This window comes from Poecile atricapillus, chromosome Z, assembly GCF_030490865.1.
Source record: "Poecile atricapillus isolate bPoeAtr1 chromosome Z, bPoeAtr1.hap1, whole genome shotgun sequence".
NCBI lineage: Eukaryota > Metazoa > Chordata > Aves > Passeriformes > Paridae > Poecile > Poecile atricapillus.
The window spans coordinates 13737124-13757392 of NC_081289.1; the positions used below are offsets into that span (position 1 = coordinate 13737124).

The 20269-nt window shown below is 39.3% G+C and overlaps 1 protein-coding gene across 1 annotated transcript in view; it reads left to right on the forward strand.

Annotated features, from left to right (window-relative positions):
- The first annotated feature begins 404 nt into the window (after positions 1 to 404).
- The window catches only part of LOC131573616 (cAMP-dependent protein kinase type II-beta regulatory subunit-like), a 75424-nt gene continuing 55559 nt past the window's right edge, over positions 405 to 20269 (forward strand). Inside the window, exon 1 of the mRNA XM_058827742.1 lies at positions 405 to 805. Coding sequence (XP_058683725.1) covers positions 478 to 805 — 328 coding nt within the window. The 5' untranslated portion in view covers positions 405 to 477. The remainder of the gene's footprint in view (positions 806 to 20269) is intronic.

Below are 20269 nucleotides of genomic sequence, written 5' to 3' on the forward strand. Positions count from 1 at the left end.
GGGGTGGCGGGGGCCGCGGTGCCCGGCGGGGCCGTGCCCCGGCAGGACAGCCCGTGGTGGGGCAGGAGTGCCCTGCCCTGCCCCGCCGTCCCCTCCGCGCCGCCCCGCGGGCTCCCGCGCTGCGGCGGGCGGGGCGCGGCGGCCGCAGTCCCCGGCGGGAGGTTGTCATGGTTTCCCGGGTCACATGTGCGCGAGGTTCCCCGGCGCGGGGGGAGGAGGCGCCGCCGCCGAGGCTGCCAGAGCCGCTGCCCCCCGCGGGCCCGCCCCCCGCCCGCTCCCACCTGCGCCGCCGCCCGCCCCTTCCCGCTGCCCACGGGCGATCCGCCGGGCGCGCCTCGTCCCCCGGGCCGCCGACCCCCGGCCCCGGGCTCTCCCCCCCTTCTCCTCCTCCTCCTCCTCCTCCTTCTTCTTCTCCTCTCCCCTTCCCCTCTCCCTCCCCCTTCCTGGCCGGGCTGCGCCCCCCCGGCCGGCCCCGGCATGAGCATCTCCATCCCGGCGGGGCTGACGGAGCTGCTGCAGGGCTTCACGGTAGAGGTGCTGCGGAGCCAGCCCGGGGACCTGCTGGAGTTCGCCCTCCAGTACTTCGGGCGCCTCAAGGAAGAGGCGGCGACCGCCAAGGCGGCGGCAGAGAAGGAGCCGAGCGGCCGCAGAGCGGGCACCGGCCATGACAGGGGCACCCAGCCGCCTCGCCGGGGCCCCCCCGACGCCCGCGGGGTCAACTTCGCCGAGGAGCCCATGCAGACCGACTCCGAGAGCGGCGAGGACGAGCAGCCGCCGCCGCCGCCGCCGCCGCAGCAGTTCCCGGGTAAGGCTCCCCCGCCTCGCCGGGCCCGGGTCTGCGGGCGCGGGGGGCTCCCGGGCTGAGGGGGCTCCCGGGCTGAGGGGGCTCCCGGGCTGAGGGCGCTCCCGGGCTGAGGGGCGCGGCCGGCGGGGATGGGGCTCTCGGGGCGCGGCCGCGCGCGGGGCTCGGAGCCCCGGGGGAGGCGGGAGCGCGCTGGGCTCGGGGCGCGGGCAGCGGCGGCACCGCGGGCAGAGACCGCCCGCGCTGACGCCGAACAGCGGAGCCCGCGGGAGGTTTCCCTTATCCCGCCGCAAACTTTAACCTCCCGGGCTTTCCTCGGCTGTTCGGCGGTGCTGGGTGCTCGGCATACAGGTATCACCAGCTGCATGGCTCGTCGCGTATGAGCCTGTAATAGTCCAGCGAAGATCTATCTATATGTTTCCTCTCTGTAGGAGCAAATCTGCATTCTGAAATTAGTGCAGGGGTATGTCTACCTTAGAAAACACCTCTCATGGGCATGTTACTGTATTCACGCACTTGATTAAGCGTTTTACGTAGATGTACTTATATGCGTTTTAAAAAGTAGAGCACAATTTAGAACAATTTCTTCCTGAAAGCCAGAGTGAAATTTTCTGCATTTAGAAGGGCCTGTGGAACAAGTGTTGCTGTGACAGCAAAGAACATTTGCAGTATCTTTGTGTTTGAAGGTAACACCGATCTACACGCAGCTAATGACACCTTATCTTTGTTTGGCTGACAGGCTTTATTTAGAGACTGTGTCAATCCATCTGCTGGTGTGGGTTATGGGACGGGTAGGAGCTGCCTCTGAAGGATGCACAGTGCTTTGTCTTTGTGTCATGAGCAGGCTCACTGGAGGGTCAGTCAATGAGGTTAGATGGAGAAGAGGAAAGCCTCCAGGAATCTTTATCTTATTTTTTTTGAGGATAACTTGAAGTGTATCTCATCAGATCATCAAAGCAGTCATCCCTCCCAGATGTGCTGGAGGTAGATTTACTTAGCAGAGTACAGAAGGCAGTTGTTTGCTAGTTGAATTTCAGTGCAGGTTTTAAAATGATGTGTTATGTGCGTTTCATCAGGAAATGTTGATAAACAAGTAGGCGTTTAAGAAGTGGGTAAGTTTTCAAAATGTTTCATGTTACCCCATTAGACAGTTGCCATTCTTTTCATCTGCTCTTTGCAGCTATACCCACGTGTATTTAATGAGAAATTGAATCTGTCAATCAGGTTCTGCAGATTTAGGTGGCAATTTTAAACTCTAATGCTGATTATGTGAGATTAGTAGAAATTTGAAAATTTGCTGTCTTTGAAAACTGAAATGGTCATAATGTGGAAGAGAAGAATTGTTATCTTAATTCACTAACACTAGATGTGTTTTTTCAAACTGATTATTCTAACATCAGACAATCTCACTGGTAAATGGAGAACTGGAATTTGCACCGAGGGAAGTGCAGAAAAGTGGTTTTATTTATTAGTATGTATGTGTTACATACCTGTTACTTTACTTTACTTTCTAAGCTTCTCTAATGAATACCTGTAATCAAGATTCTTTTAACAGTCTTTTTGTTGTGATTGTGAAGAGGGAAAGCCATTATTGTCAATATTCTCATTAAAAGATATGCTAGAATCTTAGTTTGATGAACTGATTTACTTGTTTGACAAAAACGCTTTAAAATGCCACGTTTTTAAGCCTAATGTATTTTGAACATTTGATTGTATTATGGTTTGTAAATTCTATCAGTTCCAATAATTATTAATTAAAAGAAACAAAAAATTAAAATAATTGTGAAGCCATATGAAGGTTAATAAGAAGTAACTCATGGTAAATGATTACTAATAGTGTGCTTGTGTATGTGTGCATTGTGCAGGAGTGTGTATCTTAAATTCAGATTTTATGTCTGCCCTGAATATGTTCTTCTAAGGTAAGATGACAATGCATCCACTCAGCCCTTTGTTAATAACTGGGGGCATAAAGACTTGTACTCAAATATTTGTTTAGTGCATTTAAATATCAACTTAAAAGCATATTTCCCTTATGCTTTTGTTTTCTGTTTCTAGAAGCAGCAATTCTTAAGAACTGAAATTTGGAGGAATGTTTTTAATTTTTTTTCTTTTGCCGTTATGAATTGTTAAACTTCTTCTGTATAGCATATCTGTCCTGTTTGCCTCCTTAGGAGAGAACAATAAATTTGAAAAGTTGATAAGCAAATGTAAAATGAAAACCTCTTTGAAGGAGGTCAGACCTGGTGGTGGTATCTTTCCTTCACTAAAGCTGTACATTTGAAATGTCAAACTGAAAGTATTCCTTAATTAATTCAATCAGAGTATTGTTGAGCTCTCAGTGTAAATGCTCCAAACCAATTTTTTTCCCTACCAAATGTTTCTAAATACCTAAAAGCACTGGAGTTGAACTCTTTGTCAGTATTAATTTTGTCCTTGAAATGTGTTTTGGAAGGTACATGAGCATTATCCTGTTTCAGAAATGATGAGCTGGGGCATAAGCTGTGTTAAAAAGAAAAAAACTCTGTACTTGGGATTAAGAGTTATATGTGAACCTTGAATTAAACTCTGTTCAGGTCTCTGCTTTGTCCATTACCTCAGCTGCAGAAATCACATGAAGGTAAAAGCAGTTACCTTGTCTGAAGGGAGAACTTTGTTGTATTGGTGTCATAGTTTTGAATTGGCACCTGGAGTTAAGGTGACCTCAGAAATGGCATTCTGTATGTTCAGAGCATTTAGATTATCCCCTTTGGAACACATGGTTTAATTTGGGAATGTTTTTCAGGTTTTCTAGTTAATTTGTTTGGCTTTTTTAAAAAATATTTAACTGTCCTACATGGATGTATTAGCATTAATCAGTTACAACAACTAATTCCTACTAACACTAATAGCAGTCATTAAATTGAATAGGAAATATACATAAAAATGAGACAATTTTAGAAAAATTGTCTAACTTCTAGCAGGTCTGAAGTGCATATTAAAATTTATTATACTGTGTCTGCAAAATTTGAAAATGCTCAGTAAATTATTTGTTCTTTTTACAGTGACTATACTTTTCTTTTGATGTTACCACTTACATGTTGATTTGCAATTTGTTTTGATGGGCAATAACCTATATAATTTGTTACAGTTGTTTTAAAATATTTGCTGTAGATAATAATTCGTATTTCATCCAGCTTTAATATGAATTAGTAGAGGAGTTTTTCGAGGTAACTTTAATGTTCTTTAAACTCAAAAATTGCAGTGCTGTATGTATCATTTGGCACGACATAGCCTCTGTTTATTTTTCTTTTGTTTTGTTTTACTTCAGCTTGTTTTGGTGTCTTTCTCAGATAGTGGTGTATTTTAACAGGAAAATACTACAGATGTCCCTCTCCTCCCCCGTGTGCTTCTGTTGGTTGCTTTGAGTTCCTTTGAAAATTTGAGCTAGAAAATGTGAGTCTGTATCTCAGCTTAATCCACTGATTGTGCCTAAATAATATGAGATCACAGTTTAGGTAAAACATACATATTCTACCTTACAATACCAATTTTAAAGGCATGTTTTTATTTTAGTTCATTTATTCAGTCTGAAGTGCTTTACAGATATACTGTTCATAGAAACTTTGAAATAATAGGTAAATTGTAGAAACCTGAAAAAACTTTGCATACAAGTATATTTGGGTCATGTATAGATAATGGGTAGTTTAGAGCAGTGGAAGGGGTCAGTAAGGACAAAGGAGAAATATAAAAGTACATAGAAATTGTAGTAGGCTATCCTTAAATCAGGAACTATATAGAAGAACATGTGAATTCCTTATAAATATGTATATTCAAACTAAAATCTGCAGTATGCTGGGTAATGGCTGAAATCACTGTCATCTGATAAGTACTTAGCCAACCTTAGAAATGAAGTTTTAATAATTTCTACAGTCACTGTTTTGAAATACAGAAAGAAAACATTATTTGTATGGCTAGAAGGACAAACCTGATTGGACCCAGGCTGGAGCAGCCTTACTGTGGATGCAGTTTAGAAGAGACGAGTTTCCAGCCACAGACCAGTCCCTTGTCAGCATGGCATTGTTGGAGCACTCCTTGGCACAGCTTTGGGCCATATCTCATTGCAATTCTGTGAACTGTGTCTGCTGTCATTCAGAGAATAATATAAATTAAGTGTTCAGGGCGGGTGTTTGGGAAGAAGGCAGATTCTGGGAGAGAGAAGAATTCCAGCGGCATGAATTGAGTGCCTTGCTGGTCCAGTGGGCTTTGGTCAGAGCTTGGCTACTGCCTGCTCTTCTCTACTAGTGTACACAGTCACAAAACCACAAAGCTTTCTATCCTTGCTATAAATCTTCAAAATAATGCAGATATTTGAAGTAATGGAACAAATTTGACAGGAACAAATTAAAATATTTTCTTACTGCTAACAGTTATTTTAGAGAGTAAACCCAAGAAAGTTGACAGCTGTTTGTGGTTTGCCATTTTTTAAAAAAATTACTTAATCTGACATAGGTGTTTTATTCAAGTTGAGAGATGTGTCATCAAAACACCTAGTCTGACAAAATTATAAGCAACTAGAAATGTCAAGTTGTAATATGTACCATTTAGTAGCCTTTGCAGTAAGGACTGCCTCTCAAATATGTATCTACTTGTGATTATAGATGAAAGGAACACTTCTAACACAACCATTTCTTACTAAAATCTTTGTGTTAATAATTTAGTTGAAATGATAGCAGCCTCCACTCAAAAATATTTATGCATCCCTGCTCAAAATTAAGCATGCATGAGTGGAGATGTCTCTGCTAGCTAATATTTTGTTAGTTTGTTAAAGTGTATTGAAGAGAAGCAGGAGAAAATTCCAAAGACCTATGGACAGAAAAGTAGTAAAACTGCCACAAATATTTGAATTTGTCTTCAGCTTCTTTTTCGCTAAAGAAACAACATAGAGATGATTTTGGCTGACTGTTCAGCTTGGAAAAAGAGAACAGCATTAATTTAGTATGTATAGGAAGACATAAAATTTTGCTGGCATGGGTTTGTAGTGACTGCATTATGAATTATAACCTATAAGCAATGTCAGTGCTGACATTTGCACAGCAACATTCAGTTTCTTGCTTGTATCATGTCTGTTTCAGAGGAAAACTTGCTTTCTCAGGAACTCTCTAGGATTATTGTTTCATTTGCTAACTTCAGTTTCTCAAAGAAACCTTATATTTTTGTTCCTTGTATTTACTCCTGTTTATGCATTTAAGTGAATAGAAAAAACCAATTTATTTCCCAGCTTGGTGAAGAGAATAAAGATTCATCTCTCAACATTGAGAGTGCATGTTTTTAGAATATACTCCTACAGCATAATGACCTAGTGCTTGTAACCTGCACAGAGGTGCTTCGTGTGTCTGTCAGGAAGTTAAGCTTGGTTTAATACATGTATTATCCTATGGTTTATCCCAAGTCTGTTATGCAAAAGTATTGCATTATGTTCTTTAGTTCTGTCCAGTTCCCTCAGTATGTGTGAAATGTACCTAAACAGTCAAATCTCTGCAGACTACTGGCCTTAGCTGCTCCTGTAAATCAGGAACATATGGCTTGGAAATCACACATTTAGGTCACAAGGTACAGATTAATCAAGGTACAGGCTGTTTCTGTGCTTCTGATTTTCAGATATCAAAGATGACCTCTCTATTGGGTAATTTCATTTGTTGGGGCAATCATGAAAGAAACAAGAAGGCAAGGTGGAAGGCAGGAGGAGGCAAGAGAACAAGAAGGCAAGGTGGAGGTAGAAAAGGAGTCAGTGTGTGGTAAGGAAAATACAAAGGTAAAAAGGAGAGGAAGAAGGAGATACAGAACTGAAGTAAGGGGAGAAAGACAAAAGAATAGACAGCACATGTAAGCACATTAAATTCTCCACCCTTATTTTCCTACCCAGCTATAGCCCTGCTGTCCCAAATTTATGTCCTGAATTTTCTATTGAAATTCTGTTTGGCTTATAAATTTATTTCAGAAGAGCATAAATGTGAACTTAACTAAAATCAGTGGTCAATGCATTGTATGGATGTGAACTTGGTCATTTGATGCTGAGAGAAATAATAAATATTTTGAGATGGTCATCTCTCATATTACCATGTCTGTAGCCTCATAACACTTGCATTTTAATGAAAGTTTCAACTCAAGTTTTTTTATGGAGGATTCAGATTGGTTTCAGCCATTTTCTGTTTTAAAAAATAACAGTAGTGATCATCATGAAGAAAATCAGTAGGCACAGGGCTACAGCTGCCATCTTCATGGCTAAGGGAGCAAAGATGGTGCTGATGGCGAAATGAAATATTGAACAGTACATAACCAACATGGTGAAATGTCCCTACTTTTAATGCTTAATACAAGTCACAGTGGTTATTTCATCAACTATTATTTTAATGCAAATGCATTAAAGTCATGCTGTAGCAAAACTATTCCCACCCCAGGTTTGAGTTCCTATTACGAGTTTCAAGTGAGTGTTATTATACAGAAGTTCTATGCTTTAAAAAGGTGAGCAATTTATAAAAAGTGAATGAAGGAGGGAGAAGAGGAAAAGAGCCATTAAAAATGGCTCAGTGTTCTTTGCTGCTGAAATAGGTCTTGACATACGTGAATTAGACAGAGGTGATTTTACCAGGGGTGATACATTTATCATATAGTCCGTTTGATATTGTTGGTTGTATTATGGATGTGGGTGCATAAAAGATGAACTCCATGTATACATGAATTACTATGTCCTAGATAAAGCTGTCAAAAGAAATAAACTTGTCTATCAGTAGATGTTACCATAAACATCCATTAATTATGGTATTTTTTGAAAGTATTCTTATGAGAATTCTAAAGGAAATATACACTTTATTTCCTTTTCTTTGGGATGTTGGATGATGATACTGGTAATTCTAGATAGCTTTGTAGAGGGGTTTTATACTGAAACCTCTTATCCTTCCAGGGAAGCCTTTAAGACTAACCCTTCTACATGTTGGGCAGGAATGATAACCCATTTACTGCATGGAACTGAACAAGATGTTTTGATCATGACAAGTAATTACAAACTTGGGGTTTTATTTAATCTTTTTCTTTACTGAATACATTTTTTGGGCTGTCGATCAGTTTTCACTCATAGTACTAAACAAGACTTTGTTAAAAAAAGGGTGAAATTTGGCTTTGAGCGTGGTTTGTTTTCTCGTAGTTTTTTACTTTTCTAATTGACTGGCATTATTACACTTTTCCTTGTAGAAAAGCATCATGTTTGCCAATTTGGTTTTTCATTAAAAATTTGAGGAGCTCTGTTTCAATTTTTCATGTACTTTGTGATAAAAATAGCAGAAGTACTCACACAGAATTTCTATTTGCAGTTTCTGGGCAGTGTAATACATGAATCCAGATTTAAATTGATGCAGTAAGTTACCCAGAAGACACACAGTTTTGGGGTTACATCAAAAAGATGATGATAATCGAATGTCCAGTGCCTCATTCAACATTTCAAAATATCATTGGAATATGGAATATGCAATTATCCCATGTCATACAAAAACATAGGAGGTCTGAAATGAAGGGGGATAGAGACAGGAAAGGGTGCCTGAAGTGCCTAGGAGTAAAATGCGGATCGTAGGTACAAGGTATCTTCAGAATGAACCGTACAACAGCCATATGGCAATTTGCCATCTTTTCCATAAACTACATCCTTCTAGCACTGCTGCTCAGAAAAGTAATTTGTGGACCACAGATAAAATAAGGAAATTATAAAGAATAGAACAATAAAAAAAATCCAAATTTTAATTTAGTCAGCCTTGCCAATTACACTCTGGGTAATGGAAGGCAGAATTGTAAAAAGCATGCTGTAACAACAGAAAGTGTTTTTCACTTATGTGTTTGACTCTTAAATTACTCTGCTTAATGAGAATAAGAAAAAAAATCATCAGAGCAAGAATCTGAAGTTGAAAGCTTGAGCAGGTAAAGGCTGATAATGAGAACAGCTACCTTACACATACAATTCAGTTATGTGACTGAAGTGGTTTCTATAAAGCTGGGCTAAAAGGGACAATTAGTAAATATTATGAGGACTTCCTTAATGGAGGGTCTAGAAAATTGCTGTATAAAATAGATTTTAAAAGGAGAAGTAACATGATCTTTCCTGCTCAGTCATTCCAGACACCATCCTGCATGTATAAAGATTTCTATAACAGCATCAATCTCTTCTGGATCCCTGTGATGCACATGTCAAACATGTTTTTATAAATAATGGTAGTGTTTTCATATTATACTGTTTTAGCTGACATGTCCATTGTAAAACATACCAGATAGGAAGAAATCCTTGCCCAACACTGGAAATAAAACATTCCTTCCAAAGCCTCAGTGTAGACTATAAATAAAAGATGTACTGAATTCTTGGTGTTGGGATGAATACAAGTGTGCTTGCTTACTTAGTGTAAGCATTCAGACTCGCCTGCCCAAGCACACAGGCTGAAAGTCTTGGTGTGTTTTCCCATTCAGATTTTAACGATAGTTTGTAACACTAGTGTGAAAAATTTCATTGCCATGAGTTATAAGGCATTTGTAAGTGGGTTAACTTGAACTCAAGCTCTCCATGACAGCTTCGCTGTGGCATTTTGGATGACCTCACATATGAATATATATTGTCACTGCATGGATCTCGTCCTTCTAATTTGTTTCCCATTATTTTTACTGCTGAAATTGTTCCCTTTTAGATCCTGTCTCTGAAGCTGTCACACTTTTCATTGATGCTGAAGAACTCCATCTTTGGGCCAGTAATTGCCTTTGTTAAAAAATGCAGATGAATACCACAAGTCCTTGAAATAAGTGTTGATCAAGAATTTTTGCTGTTTAATATCTTGGAAATAAATGTTTAAAAGCTAGGAAATTTGTTTAAGTATTCCTCCTGTTTTAACAATGGTTAATATGACAAAAAGTTTATCTAATAGAATGCTGGAATTGTCCTGAGATTTCTTGTTCTCATCCAAAACAATGTTTGTGATACTCATCACGCTTGTAGTCAGAAACAATTACGATATGTGCTATAGATATCTATCAAAATTTTATTAAGGCTTCAAACAAAATGTTTTCTACCATTGTAATAAACTCATTTTTTTCATCATGAACGAGTTTTGAAAATCGTATATTCTTAATAATTGATGATATTAAACATTAGAGGGAGAGGTTTAATTTTTGTCCCCAGTTATGGCTAATTTCTACTGAAATTGAGAAGTTAGGATCCGGTAGCTTTATCGATCTGTTTCTTCATGAGTCTCTTTAGTACTAGACCCAGTCATCATTTTATCTTTAGTTCTATTTTTGAGGTTTTAATTTTCCAGTTCTGAATGCATAGTGCTTTTTCTTTCCAGCCATTTTGCTCAATAACTTTGAGTGACATTCAGGCATCTTTCCTAAAACCCATCTTTTAGCTGATAATTTATCTCTCTCTACTGGTTTTTAATAGGTAGTCTAAACATGAGAAACTATGATCTAGCCTTCAGCACTACAATATTTAAGCATCTGTGAGATAATTTAAATACAAAGTTAACAGCCTTCCTTCCTTCCTTCCTGTTGCTTCAGCCTACTGGAAATATTATTTAATGCCTAATACACATAAAAAATTTGTTTGAAAGAAGATAGATGGTTATTTATTCTTAGATACTACTAACTTCAATTCTTGTTAAAAAATTTATCTGCAGTATTTTTCTGCATGTCTCCCTTGCTAAGCTGTCAGCTTTCCCCTTCTATTGGAATGTAGCTGCTGCTGGCAGTTTAGGTGGGAGTAGATGTAGATTAATTTCCATTATCCACCTTGCAAAAAGAAGTAATTTGTTCTTCTGGTTTTGCCTTCTTAATATCAGGAATAAAATGGAGTCAGTGATGAAAGTGCACCCTAGTTTGCTGTCTATCTGGAATATATTGTCATATGAACATGCCTTATCTGTAATTATTTCAGTTTATGGCCTCAAAAAAAAAGCAAAAAGAAGAGGAACAAGGCCATACTTTCTTCAAGTCCATCCTTCAAATTATGTCATTAAGCACAGATGCAGGGTTTGGGAGGTATAGGGAGAGTGGGGAGACTTGGGATCTTGGGAAATCTAACCAAAGAACAGTTTGAGCTTGTAAGAGAAAGCTGTGCTTTCCATGCAAATATGTAGGTGTTTGTCCTCTTTTCTGACTTTGTTTTTGGGAATTCAAGGAGCTTCTCAACATTCTGTAAATACTGCTAAAAAGACCTGAGTTTGTTGCTACTGCCAAAATTGGATGTCATTGATCCATTTCCACCAAAGAGAATTTTCCTGGGAAGGTTATATGGAGCACAAAAGTACAGCACTGTGTTGCGAAAAAATTCTGTTTTTCATCTTTTGGTGCTGTTAAAAGGGTATCAAGTATTTTGTCTCCCTTTATTTTTTTTTCCCCATTATGTGAATTGAAGAAGGTTTCTTGATCTGCTCTTTATCCAGAAGCTCAATAATTTCCCTTGTTTTGAGAGAAAGTATTATTTGCAGTTCTGTTTTAGAGTAATGGGAGATAAATCACAGAAATGTGTGTGATCACCCTTCTCAATTGAAAGGGGGCAGGTTAATATTTACAATTCTAGCATGGCACTCACTGTCTCCATAGCTGTAACACCAGATAACATCAGATCTCCTGGGATGAGCTGATGTCAGGTGCATGTATAGGCCTTTCAGGAGAGGAGACAAGTACTCCTGGATCCAGGTCATTGTAGTCTTCTTGGTGTCAGCCTGTACCACATTGGCTGCTTACTGAAATATGCTCCTTCATGTTAGAAAAATGTTTTTATGTCTAACACTGGAAGAATTCTGCCACTATAGCATCTGGATCCTTGACAGAATCAAAACTAAGCATGCAAATGAGCTTCAGAAAGATGTCCTTAAGTTGTACAGGTTAAGGAGAGTGTTAGTGCTTCTCCCTAATAGAGCAGGTCATTTATTGCCTCTTCTAGCTTGGAGGTGATAGACGCAAGGTCCCTTTTCTGGGAGCTGGCCTGTGGTCCCACCCCTCAGGAGGCACTGCTGGAGGCCCACTGGCATGGACACAAGCAGGGCACCATTCCACTGCCATGGGGAAATTTAACCATTAAGCAAAACTATTTTTGTTCTTAATTATGATCCTAGAGTTTTCTGTGCTTGCTAAGATGTGTTTAGCTTCTGAGAAAGCAGTTATTATTTGTGGTTGTGGTCAGTATGTCACCATCTGATGTCTCACCTTCGACATCTATTGCAATGTCCTTTTCAGTGAGTTTATTTATTTTTATTTTTTTTTTAAATTTTAATGTTTAATTTGCTGAAGTTATTATACAGTTGCTTGTTAAGAACTGATAAAACTGACTGCACAGCTCTGAACATAGAAACTGGCACATGCCTTCTTTTTTTGTTTAAATCGTAGTGTGAATTTATTCCAGCACTGGTTGTTTGGTATGGGATCAGTTCAGCTGGGGTGAAAGCAATCCAGTTTGATGGCCTGGAAGAGGCAGTGGGTTTAAGGCATGGAGTGGGTATTGCATCCGTGCTGAGTCTGATTCAAAGCAGTGGATTCCTAAAGGTGCACTACAGTGTTCAGGTGGACGAAGCACCTGAGTGTCTGGTTCAGAGCCATCTAGTACTGATACTGAGAATGTTTAGTACTGATCAGCTGGCAGGCCAAGACTGGATTTATGTGACCTGTCCTTCATTGTAGGTACTAGTTTGGGATCAGCTTCTATTTTTCACGTATTACTAGAAACTTCTTTGCTTTGAGGCTTTTCTTATTGTTAAATTAAATTGAGAATTGTAGAACAAGTTCAGTTTTCCCTTTTGATAAGGAATTTGTGTATCACTTGCAAAATGAAGTTGCCCTTGCTTGTTTCCAGTGTTTGAATGGCTTCTGCTGAAACCAATATAAAATTGACAGGCGAGATTCTGTGGAACAACACTTTCTTTCTAAATATCAAGAATAGAAATACAATTGCTGTGACACTTGGAGCAGTTACCTGACTGTGACTGACACTTGGAAAGTAGCAGGAGCCTGGTTATTGCTGAAAATACCTAGATGGATTACTTAGATGTTTTTATTTTGTTCTCATTTGGAAAATGTACAAAGGTCAGAATATAAACACATATGCTGCTTTAAAAATGTAAAGACTGAGCCAATAAGATGTACACATTTATTCCGGAAACGTTATTTCATATTCACTTCTGGCTAGGAGCTGACATTGTTTAACTTGTGCTCTGCATTCCAGGACAAAACATTCATAGAGCTGTAGAACTGATTTTTTTTTTCCCCCACATGAAGGGTTGAATTTAGCTTTCCTTTTAGCAAGAGCCTTTAATGCAGTAAATTTTAGGTATATTCCCACCCCCACCCCCCCCAAACTAGCCTCATGCCTTTCTAGCACAAATTGCGTTTTACAGATTTAACAGTTGCAATGTTTTCTAAGGATAACTTCTCCCTGTGTAGTTATTGTTTGACATGGAGTTCTGTGTTCCTAGAGTGAGGATCAGATGCATATAACTGATTGTGCTTAAGGGAGTGGAAAGACCTCCATAGTTGTAGTCTCTAGTTGGAAAGTTACACAAATTCCAGCGAGAATGTGAGCTGAAACTTGGCACTGGACACAAAACTATCACTCTTTTCCTGTTCGTATCAAAAGAAATTTTAATCATAGTTCTCAGTTTTAAAAAAGTACTTTTGGTGATCTGTAGTTTTGATATCTAAGAGAATACCTATAACTTTTATTTGACTGCATTTTCTATTGGTCAGATCCTACATATTTTATGGAATTGGTTTGATTTCTAAGTAACTTCTTGTTTTAAAAGCAAAAAGGAGAGCTTTGAACTGGAGGTGTGAAACAAATGAACGAGGCATATTTACCATGTCTCTAAAAGTGGATAGTGGTAATCTATAATACAGAAATTTCAAGGCTGTGATACAGAAGCACATACCATGCCTATGAAATTATATATTTTAGAAAATTTACACATATCTGTTTTTAATAGACTGGCTTGATGATGTCTTGTAGTCCATCAAATTAGTGATAAAAACATTTTAAAATGATTATATGCGGTTCAGTGTAGTAACTGAGGGTAACTTCCCATATCCTACCAGTCATAAGAGATACTTAAAAATAATGGGAAAAATTATTTTAATGCTCTGTGGGCCTGGATGAAATCCACAAGACAAAGGAATTTGGACTGAAGGCTAGGTTTTGGTCTATTCTAATCTTATCCCTTGATAACTATCCTTTAAGGAAGAGGAATGATCCACAAATTAAAGTAGGGCTCTGAGAGTTAAGACAAATTAGGTTAAATCTTCATGTGTGTCACAGACTTGCTGTGTGCCTTTGGGTAGTTTACACTAGTGCCTGTAACTTGGTGAAATGGAATATTTGCCATTCCCAGCTTGCAGGGATCTTGTAGCAGAATGTATGTGAAGGATTGTGAAGGGCTCATTTGTGATTGTTTGCCTACAATACTTGAAAAACTGGCTGTATCTGAGAGTCCAGGGCCCAATTGATGCTAGAATTTAAGAAATTTTTATCTGATGTATCATTTTTTTCTGGCCATATATAGAAAATTATGAGTTTATCTTTGACTGAAAAGTGCAGGAATACCTAAGCAATCAGCAAAGCCTTTGTAAACAGAGGAGGTTTGTTTAGGCTAGAAAGATTGCCCTTAAAAGTGGAATAAACCAAAGATTGCATTACTTGATATTCCTAACTCACACTGTCATTTACCAAATTATTTATACAAAAGGCACTGTGGCTGTAAGTGTGGGCTCCTGCCATATAACTATTACAGAATCCTACATTCAGCCATGTGCTCTTCAGGTCGCGTTTAACATAAAGGTCGTGCATTGACTCAGCCTATAAAAGATGAATAAATTTTTAGTCTTAAGTCACTGTCTTTTCTTACAAAAAAAATTGTCCATTTTTGTAACTTCATTGTTTTTTTAAAAAATCCACTATTAGGACAAAAAGTGTTCATCTATTTTTTTTCTTGCCCAAAATAATTTTAATCTCCTCATCTTCTGTTGTGCTAACCTAATGTGGCTGCTGGGAATGGAAGTGAAAAGCAATATTTATCCTGATATATGAATTGAATGTTCTTTAATTTCAGAAACTTCCTAAGGCAGTCTATGAGGGCTTTTTCTGGTTTTTTGTGTTGTTTTTGTGGGTTTTTTTTTGGTTTTTTTTTGGTTTTTTTTTTGTTTTTTTTGAGAAAGCAAGGCAGAAATGTTAGAAAATTCCAATTTAATTTACAAAAATGGATTGGGGTTTTTTTATGCTGAGGGTTTAATGTAAAGCATTCATCTTTCAGTAAATTAAAGAAGAAACTCTAGCCTATCTTTGTGGACACTTCAATATCCAGATCACTGGGCCAGTCTGCTTTTTAGCATGCTTGTTTGCACATTGTCTTGGCTTCAAGAGAAGAATTTTTAGTGCTTGTCCTTGGAATATGGCATAGCCTGGAAAATAGGGCATTTTTTTTTTCCAGAGGTGTAGGTTGCTAGTCTGCCATGTACCCAGTCAGGCAGGCTCATCCCTTAGTTTTTTGTTTTCCTTTTTTAATGCAGTGTGGACATTTTCTGTTTACCTGCTGTAAAAGAAATAGAACTTCTTGAAAGGCACTGTAGGTTGGGGGAAGTCTGTCAAGAAAAGTAGCACTTTGTCAGAGACAGATTAAAGCCTTTCTGCCATTTCCCAAAGCAGTCTGAGCAAGACTCCAGATGATCTGCATCTGCTAGTCTGCCTTTATTCTAGCTCTGTATATTCCTGTTCAGTACCCAAATCCTGGATCATGTTCCCAGGTAGCTGAGTGTAAATAGACAATGTGAAAATGTGTGTTGGACTTCTTGGATGGGTCTAGAGGGAAGGAGTCTTTGGATCATGACCCATGACATTTGCTATGGTTGGTTTTAGCTGTATTTTAGGTAATGGTGTCATTATTACATGTAATTTTGCTATGGAATCTGAAGTGGAAGCATAGTAGGTTTTGTTTGGTTTTGTCTTGTTTTTGTTTTTAAAAGTCCTCTGTTGGAAGACCATTATTTTATGCCAAGAATTATTTCATTGCCTGATGACTAATCAGCCTTTTGGAGAGTTTTTCTATCAAGAGTCATGGAAAGTTGGCCCCTGGTAGGAATCTCACAGATAGTTACTGAAGGAAATCAGGACAACATTCTCAAGCATCCCTAGCCAGGGAAAGAATAAATGATGCTGAAGTTTACTTACAACTGAAGCAACTTTTCAAGTGCTGTCCAAACTATTGAGCAAAATGGAGAAGTGCTGAAAAATCCACTGTTTGCCATTACTAGACATTTCTGAATGTCATCCACAAGTAATGGAGCTGAAAGACATAATGGGATTTAGTTTTTACATTGTAGAGTGCTTTTAATGCTACTGCAGAATCAAGAAAAATTATAAGAGGTAGATCCTTGTATCTGTGCATTGACAACCCCTTTTCTCAGAGAATGTTGTTCAGGTGCTGCCAGTAATCTCTGGCAAAACATTAACACAACAAGAGGTACTGAAATAAATTGGTGTCTGCAGCTTCCTTTGGCACTCCTCAGCTCACTTGCATGAGTCGATTTGTTCAGGACAGAAAAGATATGTCCTATTAATCTGGCCAGAAGATCTGCTCAGCTGTGCGATCACTTTGACCTCTCCATTCTCTTGAAAAAATTAGTTATTTGGCCTCAAAGATTCCATAATTGAGGCACAGGTAGGAAGCAGTTTGAGAATAAAGAAAATATATATAAAGGGGCTCAAATGGCAATATTTGGCATCATTATGTACAAATTATACCTTTGGGGCACAATAATCTCCACACCAAGTCAGGCCACTGTATCTGCACTAATTTTCTGTAGTCAGTGCTGTAGTCCTGGAATGTTCTGGAGAATTGTTACTGTGTAAGAGAAAAACAGTTTAATATGAGTGTAGGCCTGGAAAAAGAGGCTGAATGAATGCATTACACCATATATGCACTGTATTAGCTGCTGTTTCCCTCCTGGCACTGGGACAGTCACATGCAGCAGCTTGGGTCTGTGTTTGATCATGGTCATATAAGTGCCAGCACAGTTATATCATGACTGAGTACAAGACAGCAACTGGGCTGTGCAACACATTGTGTTGTGAGTTCTAACATGCTCTGCATGCCTACATTTGTTAGAAGAGAGAGAGAGCAAGAGCAGGGTACCATGTTTGAAAACTGAGAGCTAGATGTTTGAGGGGGAATTTCAGGATCAGGACATGATCATGGAGACGAGGCCCATGCTCTGTTTGCCCTTTGGTCAGCTGCTAGCCATCACAAGGCAATGGGTCTAAGTCCTGCCTGGTCACTTGAAAAGTAGTTATCCCTAATTGCCACCATTCTTTACCTGCCCAGTTCAGGGGAGAACAACTGCCAGATGTTCAGTTTTGGAGGTGCCATTTGTAAGATCCTCAAGTTCATTGTTGACAGCATGATAGACATATGGTGTGGTGCTCCTTTGTGTCATTATCAATAGAGAGAACAATATTCTGTTGTTCTGTTGTGAGTCACGGTAGCTCATTGTTGATGGATTTTTGTTGTTCTTTGCCGTCTTTCAATTGCTCTGGGAGATCTCACACGTCTTCACCAGCACCTGATTGCATTGCTGTTGAAGCAATGTCAACAGGTCAGCATGCAGCTAACTCTAGATTAAGCCTGTGTAGATTTGTGGAATCACTTAGGTATCACTGTCACCAGGGGTTCTCTGGTGGATTTCTCTATGCCCTTCCATGGCTCATACAGACATTCATTAAGGTCAACCTGAATCACACCTGGGATCTCTATAATTTGGGCATTATCAGTGGTATTGAGGATGTGGATTGTGGTTTTGACTGTCAGAAAGGGAGGTAGATGCTTGTATTATTCAAGTTGACTCTGTATCTCACCTTCTCCTTGGACTCACGTTGTCCCACACGTGTGCAAGAGTAGATGAGAGCAGATGCTGCCATGGTGTCCAAGGCCTGTGTTGAAGTGAGTGCAGCTGCCAGCACCAGCTGTGCTTCATTCACTTGTTCCTGAGAGCTGTAAAGGCCAAATCACAAAGGGTGCTTTGGCCAGCAGCTTCTCTGTAATCTCCCATAGCTGCTTGCAGTAATTTAGCATTGCATGTATTTGGGAAGGGAACAGCAAAATATTTTGGATTTTGTAATTTCCCTCCTCTCTCTTCTACCCTTGACTCAAACTCAGATCTCTACACTAGTTTTTTGTAGCCCAGGCTTTTGTTGCTGGTGTTTCCCAGGTCTGTAGCCAAAGAGTACAGGCTAGAAACAGAAAAACAAGACCCAGAAGTATCCCAAACCTGTTCTCAGAAGCCACACTCAGACCTGCGGGATCTGAGCTTGGGGAAGGTGTCAGCCACCAAGTGAATTCAGTAGATGTGTTCCTGGCTGAGGATACTGAGACTTGTTCATTTTGTTGTTGTTTCACTAACTGGTTTTGTTTGCTGCCAGACATTGGACAGTCTGTCTAATGTGGGAATTATATAATGTGTAGTTTAACCAGTGGAACACCTTACTAGGAAATGAGTGGTGGGCTCTGCTTGCAGACTATTAGGTGTTTTGTTAGTCAGCATGCTGGATTCAAGGAAGCACTGTCCAGCCATCAGTATCACCCACAAGGTTCTTTTATGTGGTAGTAGTGAGGAGAGAATATTTCTTAACAGCTTCTCTTTTTGGCCATGAGAAAAAAAATTCTCTTTTTTCTAGTTAGATGCTTGTATTATTTTGTTTGGTTGGGGTTTTTTCCAGATTTTTTTCAGGTTTTTTTTTTTTTTTTTTTGGTTGTTGTTCTTTTTTTTTTTTTTCTGAAACAGCCATTCTTATTATATTCAAGCAGTAACACTTGGGGTTTGGGCTTTTAAAAATTTTTTTCTTTACAGTCACTGTGTTTGCTGATGAGGTGCTTCTCTCAGCCTGTCTCTAAAACCAAGTGTGGAAAATGTGCTTTGCTTCATTATCTGAAAGCTAACAAAATTGTCTATTTTAGATCTGAATAGCTGAGAATGAATTAACATGAATGCAAGAGAAACTCCCTTTAACAACGTAATGTTCTTAAAATATGCAAACTTTAAAATATGCATCAAGTCCAAAATCTTAGATTTCACCAGGAAGTGAATAAGCAGGCAATGCAGATTGCAGATTATACATATTTATATACTTTTTCATCAAGGTATTTTGTACCACACATTTCTGCCAAGGCAGTCCTAGGAGCCAAGCAGAGTCTTTGTTTAAAATCTTAGCTTTGGAAAGTTTTAATGGTGTTTGCCCATGTAGGATTTGTTGTAATAACCTAATAGCAAAGCGACGAAAACATGAAAAATAGTAGGAAACCCTGAGTCTCAAATGCTTTGAGGCTTTAGATTAGAGATGGATAGTATGAATGTGTATGGGAGAAAGCAGTTATGTTCACCATTGTCAAATGATATAAAATAGATGAGATAATTATAAACTCTACACAAAGGTGCACTCCTTCAGAGAATAATACTGACATCTTCTCCAGCCCACTTCCATCAGTGAGATTGCAATGTTATTCCTTTGTAATAAATATATCTTGCAGGTACTGTCAAGAGACAAAAGACATAGGCCAAAGTTTTGAGAAAAATAAACCAATCAAACAAACCACACTCTCCCCACCCCCAAAGACCCAAAGCACTGTTATATAATGTCTAAGGGAAGGAAATTAGGAGAAAACGTCATTCATATAAAATCTTCAGTGCTCTAGTTTTCAGTTTGATGGAAATATTGTTTCAAGGACAGATACAGTTTTTTTATTTTATGAGCTGGTGAACCCGAAGCAGTTATGTCAGTTTGATCCTTTACAGGATCCCAGCTGATCTGAGCATTGCTGGTAGAGCTTTGGCAGAATGACCAGTTTTTCTTGTGTTCTGATAGGGAACGTGCACACATTAGTATATATGCTTCAGGCAGCAAAATTAGGAAGCAGAAAAGAACATGAAATGGATCTAAATGCGTATGCAGCAGTGTTAGAAAGCAAATAACCACAATATTCTTAAAATAGCTTGTGAAATTTCAAGTGAAAAGAAGCCATTTAGAGATGGGGAGAAGGTAAGCATTACTGATATTTTGTGTCAGATTGTTTGGTAGCAATTGTAAGCTATGCTCTGGCTATAGCAGAATAGCCCTTGAAGATGGAAATAAATTAGCAAAGGAGGATGTTACTGCAAGTGATATTGGGTGTAGTGATCATGTTAAGAAGAATCCAACCTAACAAACAAAAAAAACCCAACCCACAAACCCCAACCCACTCTGCTGGGGCAGAAATAGGCAGTTCAGTAAATTGTACAAAACAGAAGCCTTAGATGGTAACCAGCTGAAGCAGGACTGCAGGTCTTGGGTCTTGGCCCTGTGGGATTGTGTCTTTGTAGCACAGGGCATGGTCTAGGAAGGCTGACCTCCCTCATACATTTATTACATTGTATTTTTAGCCTCCATTT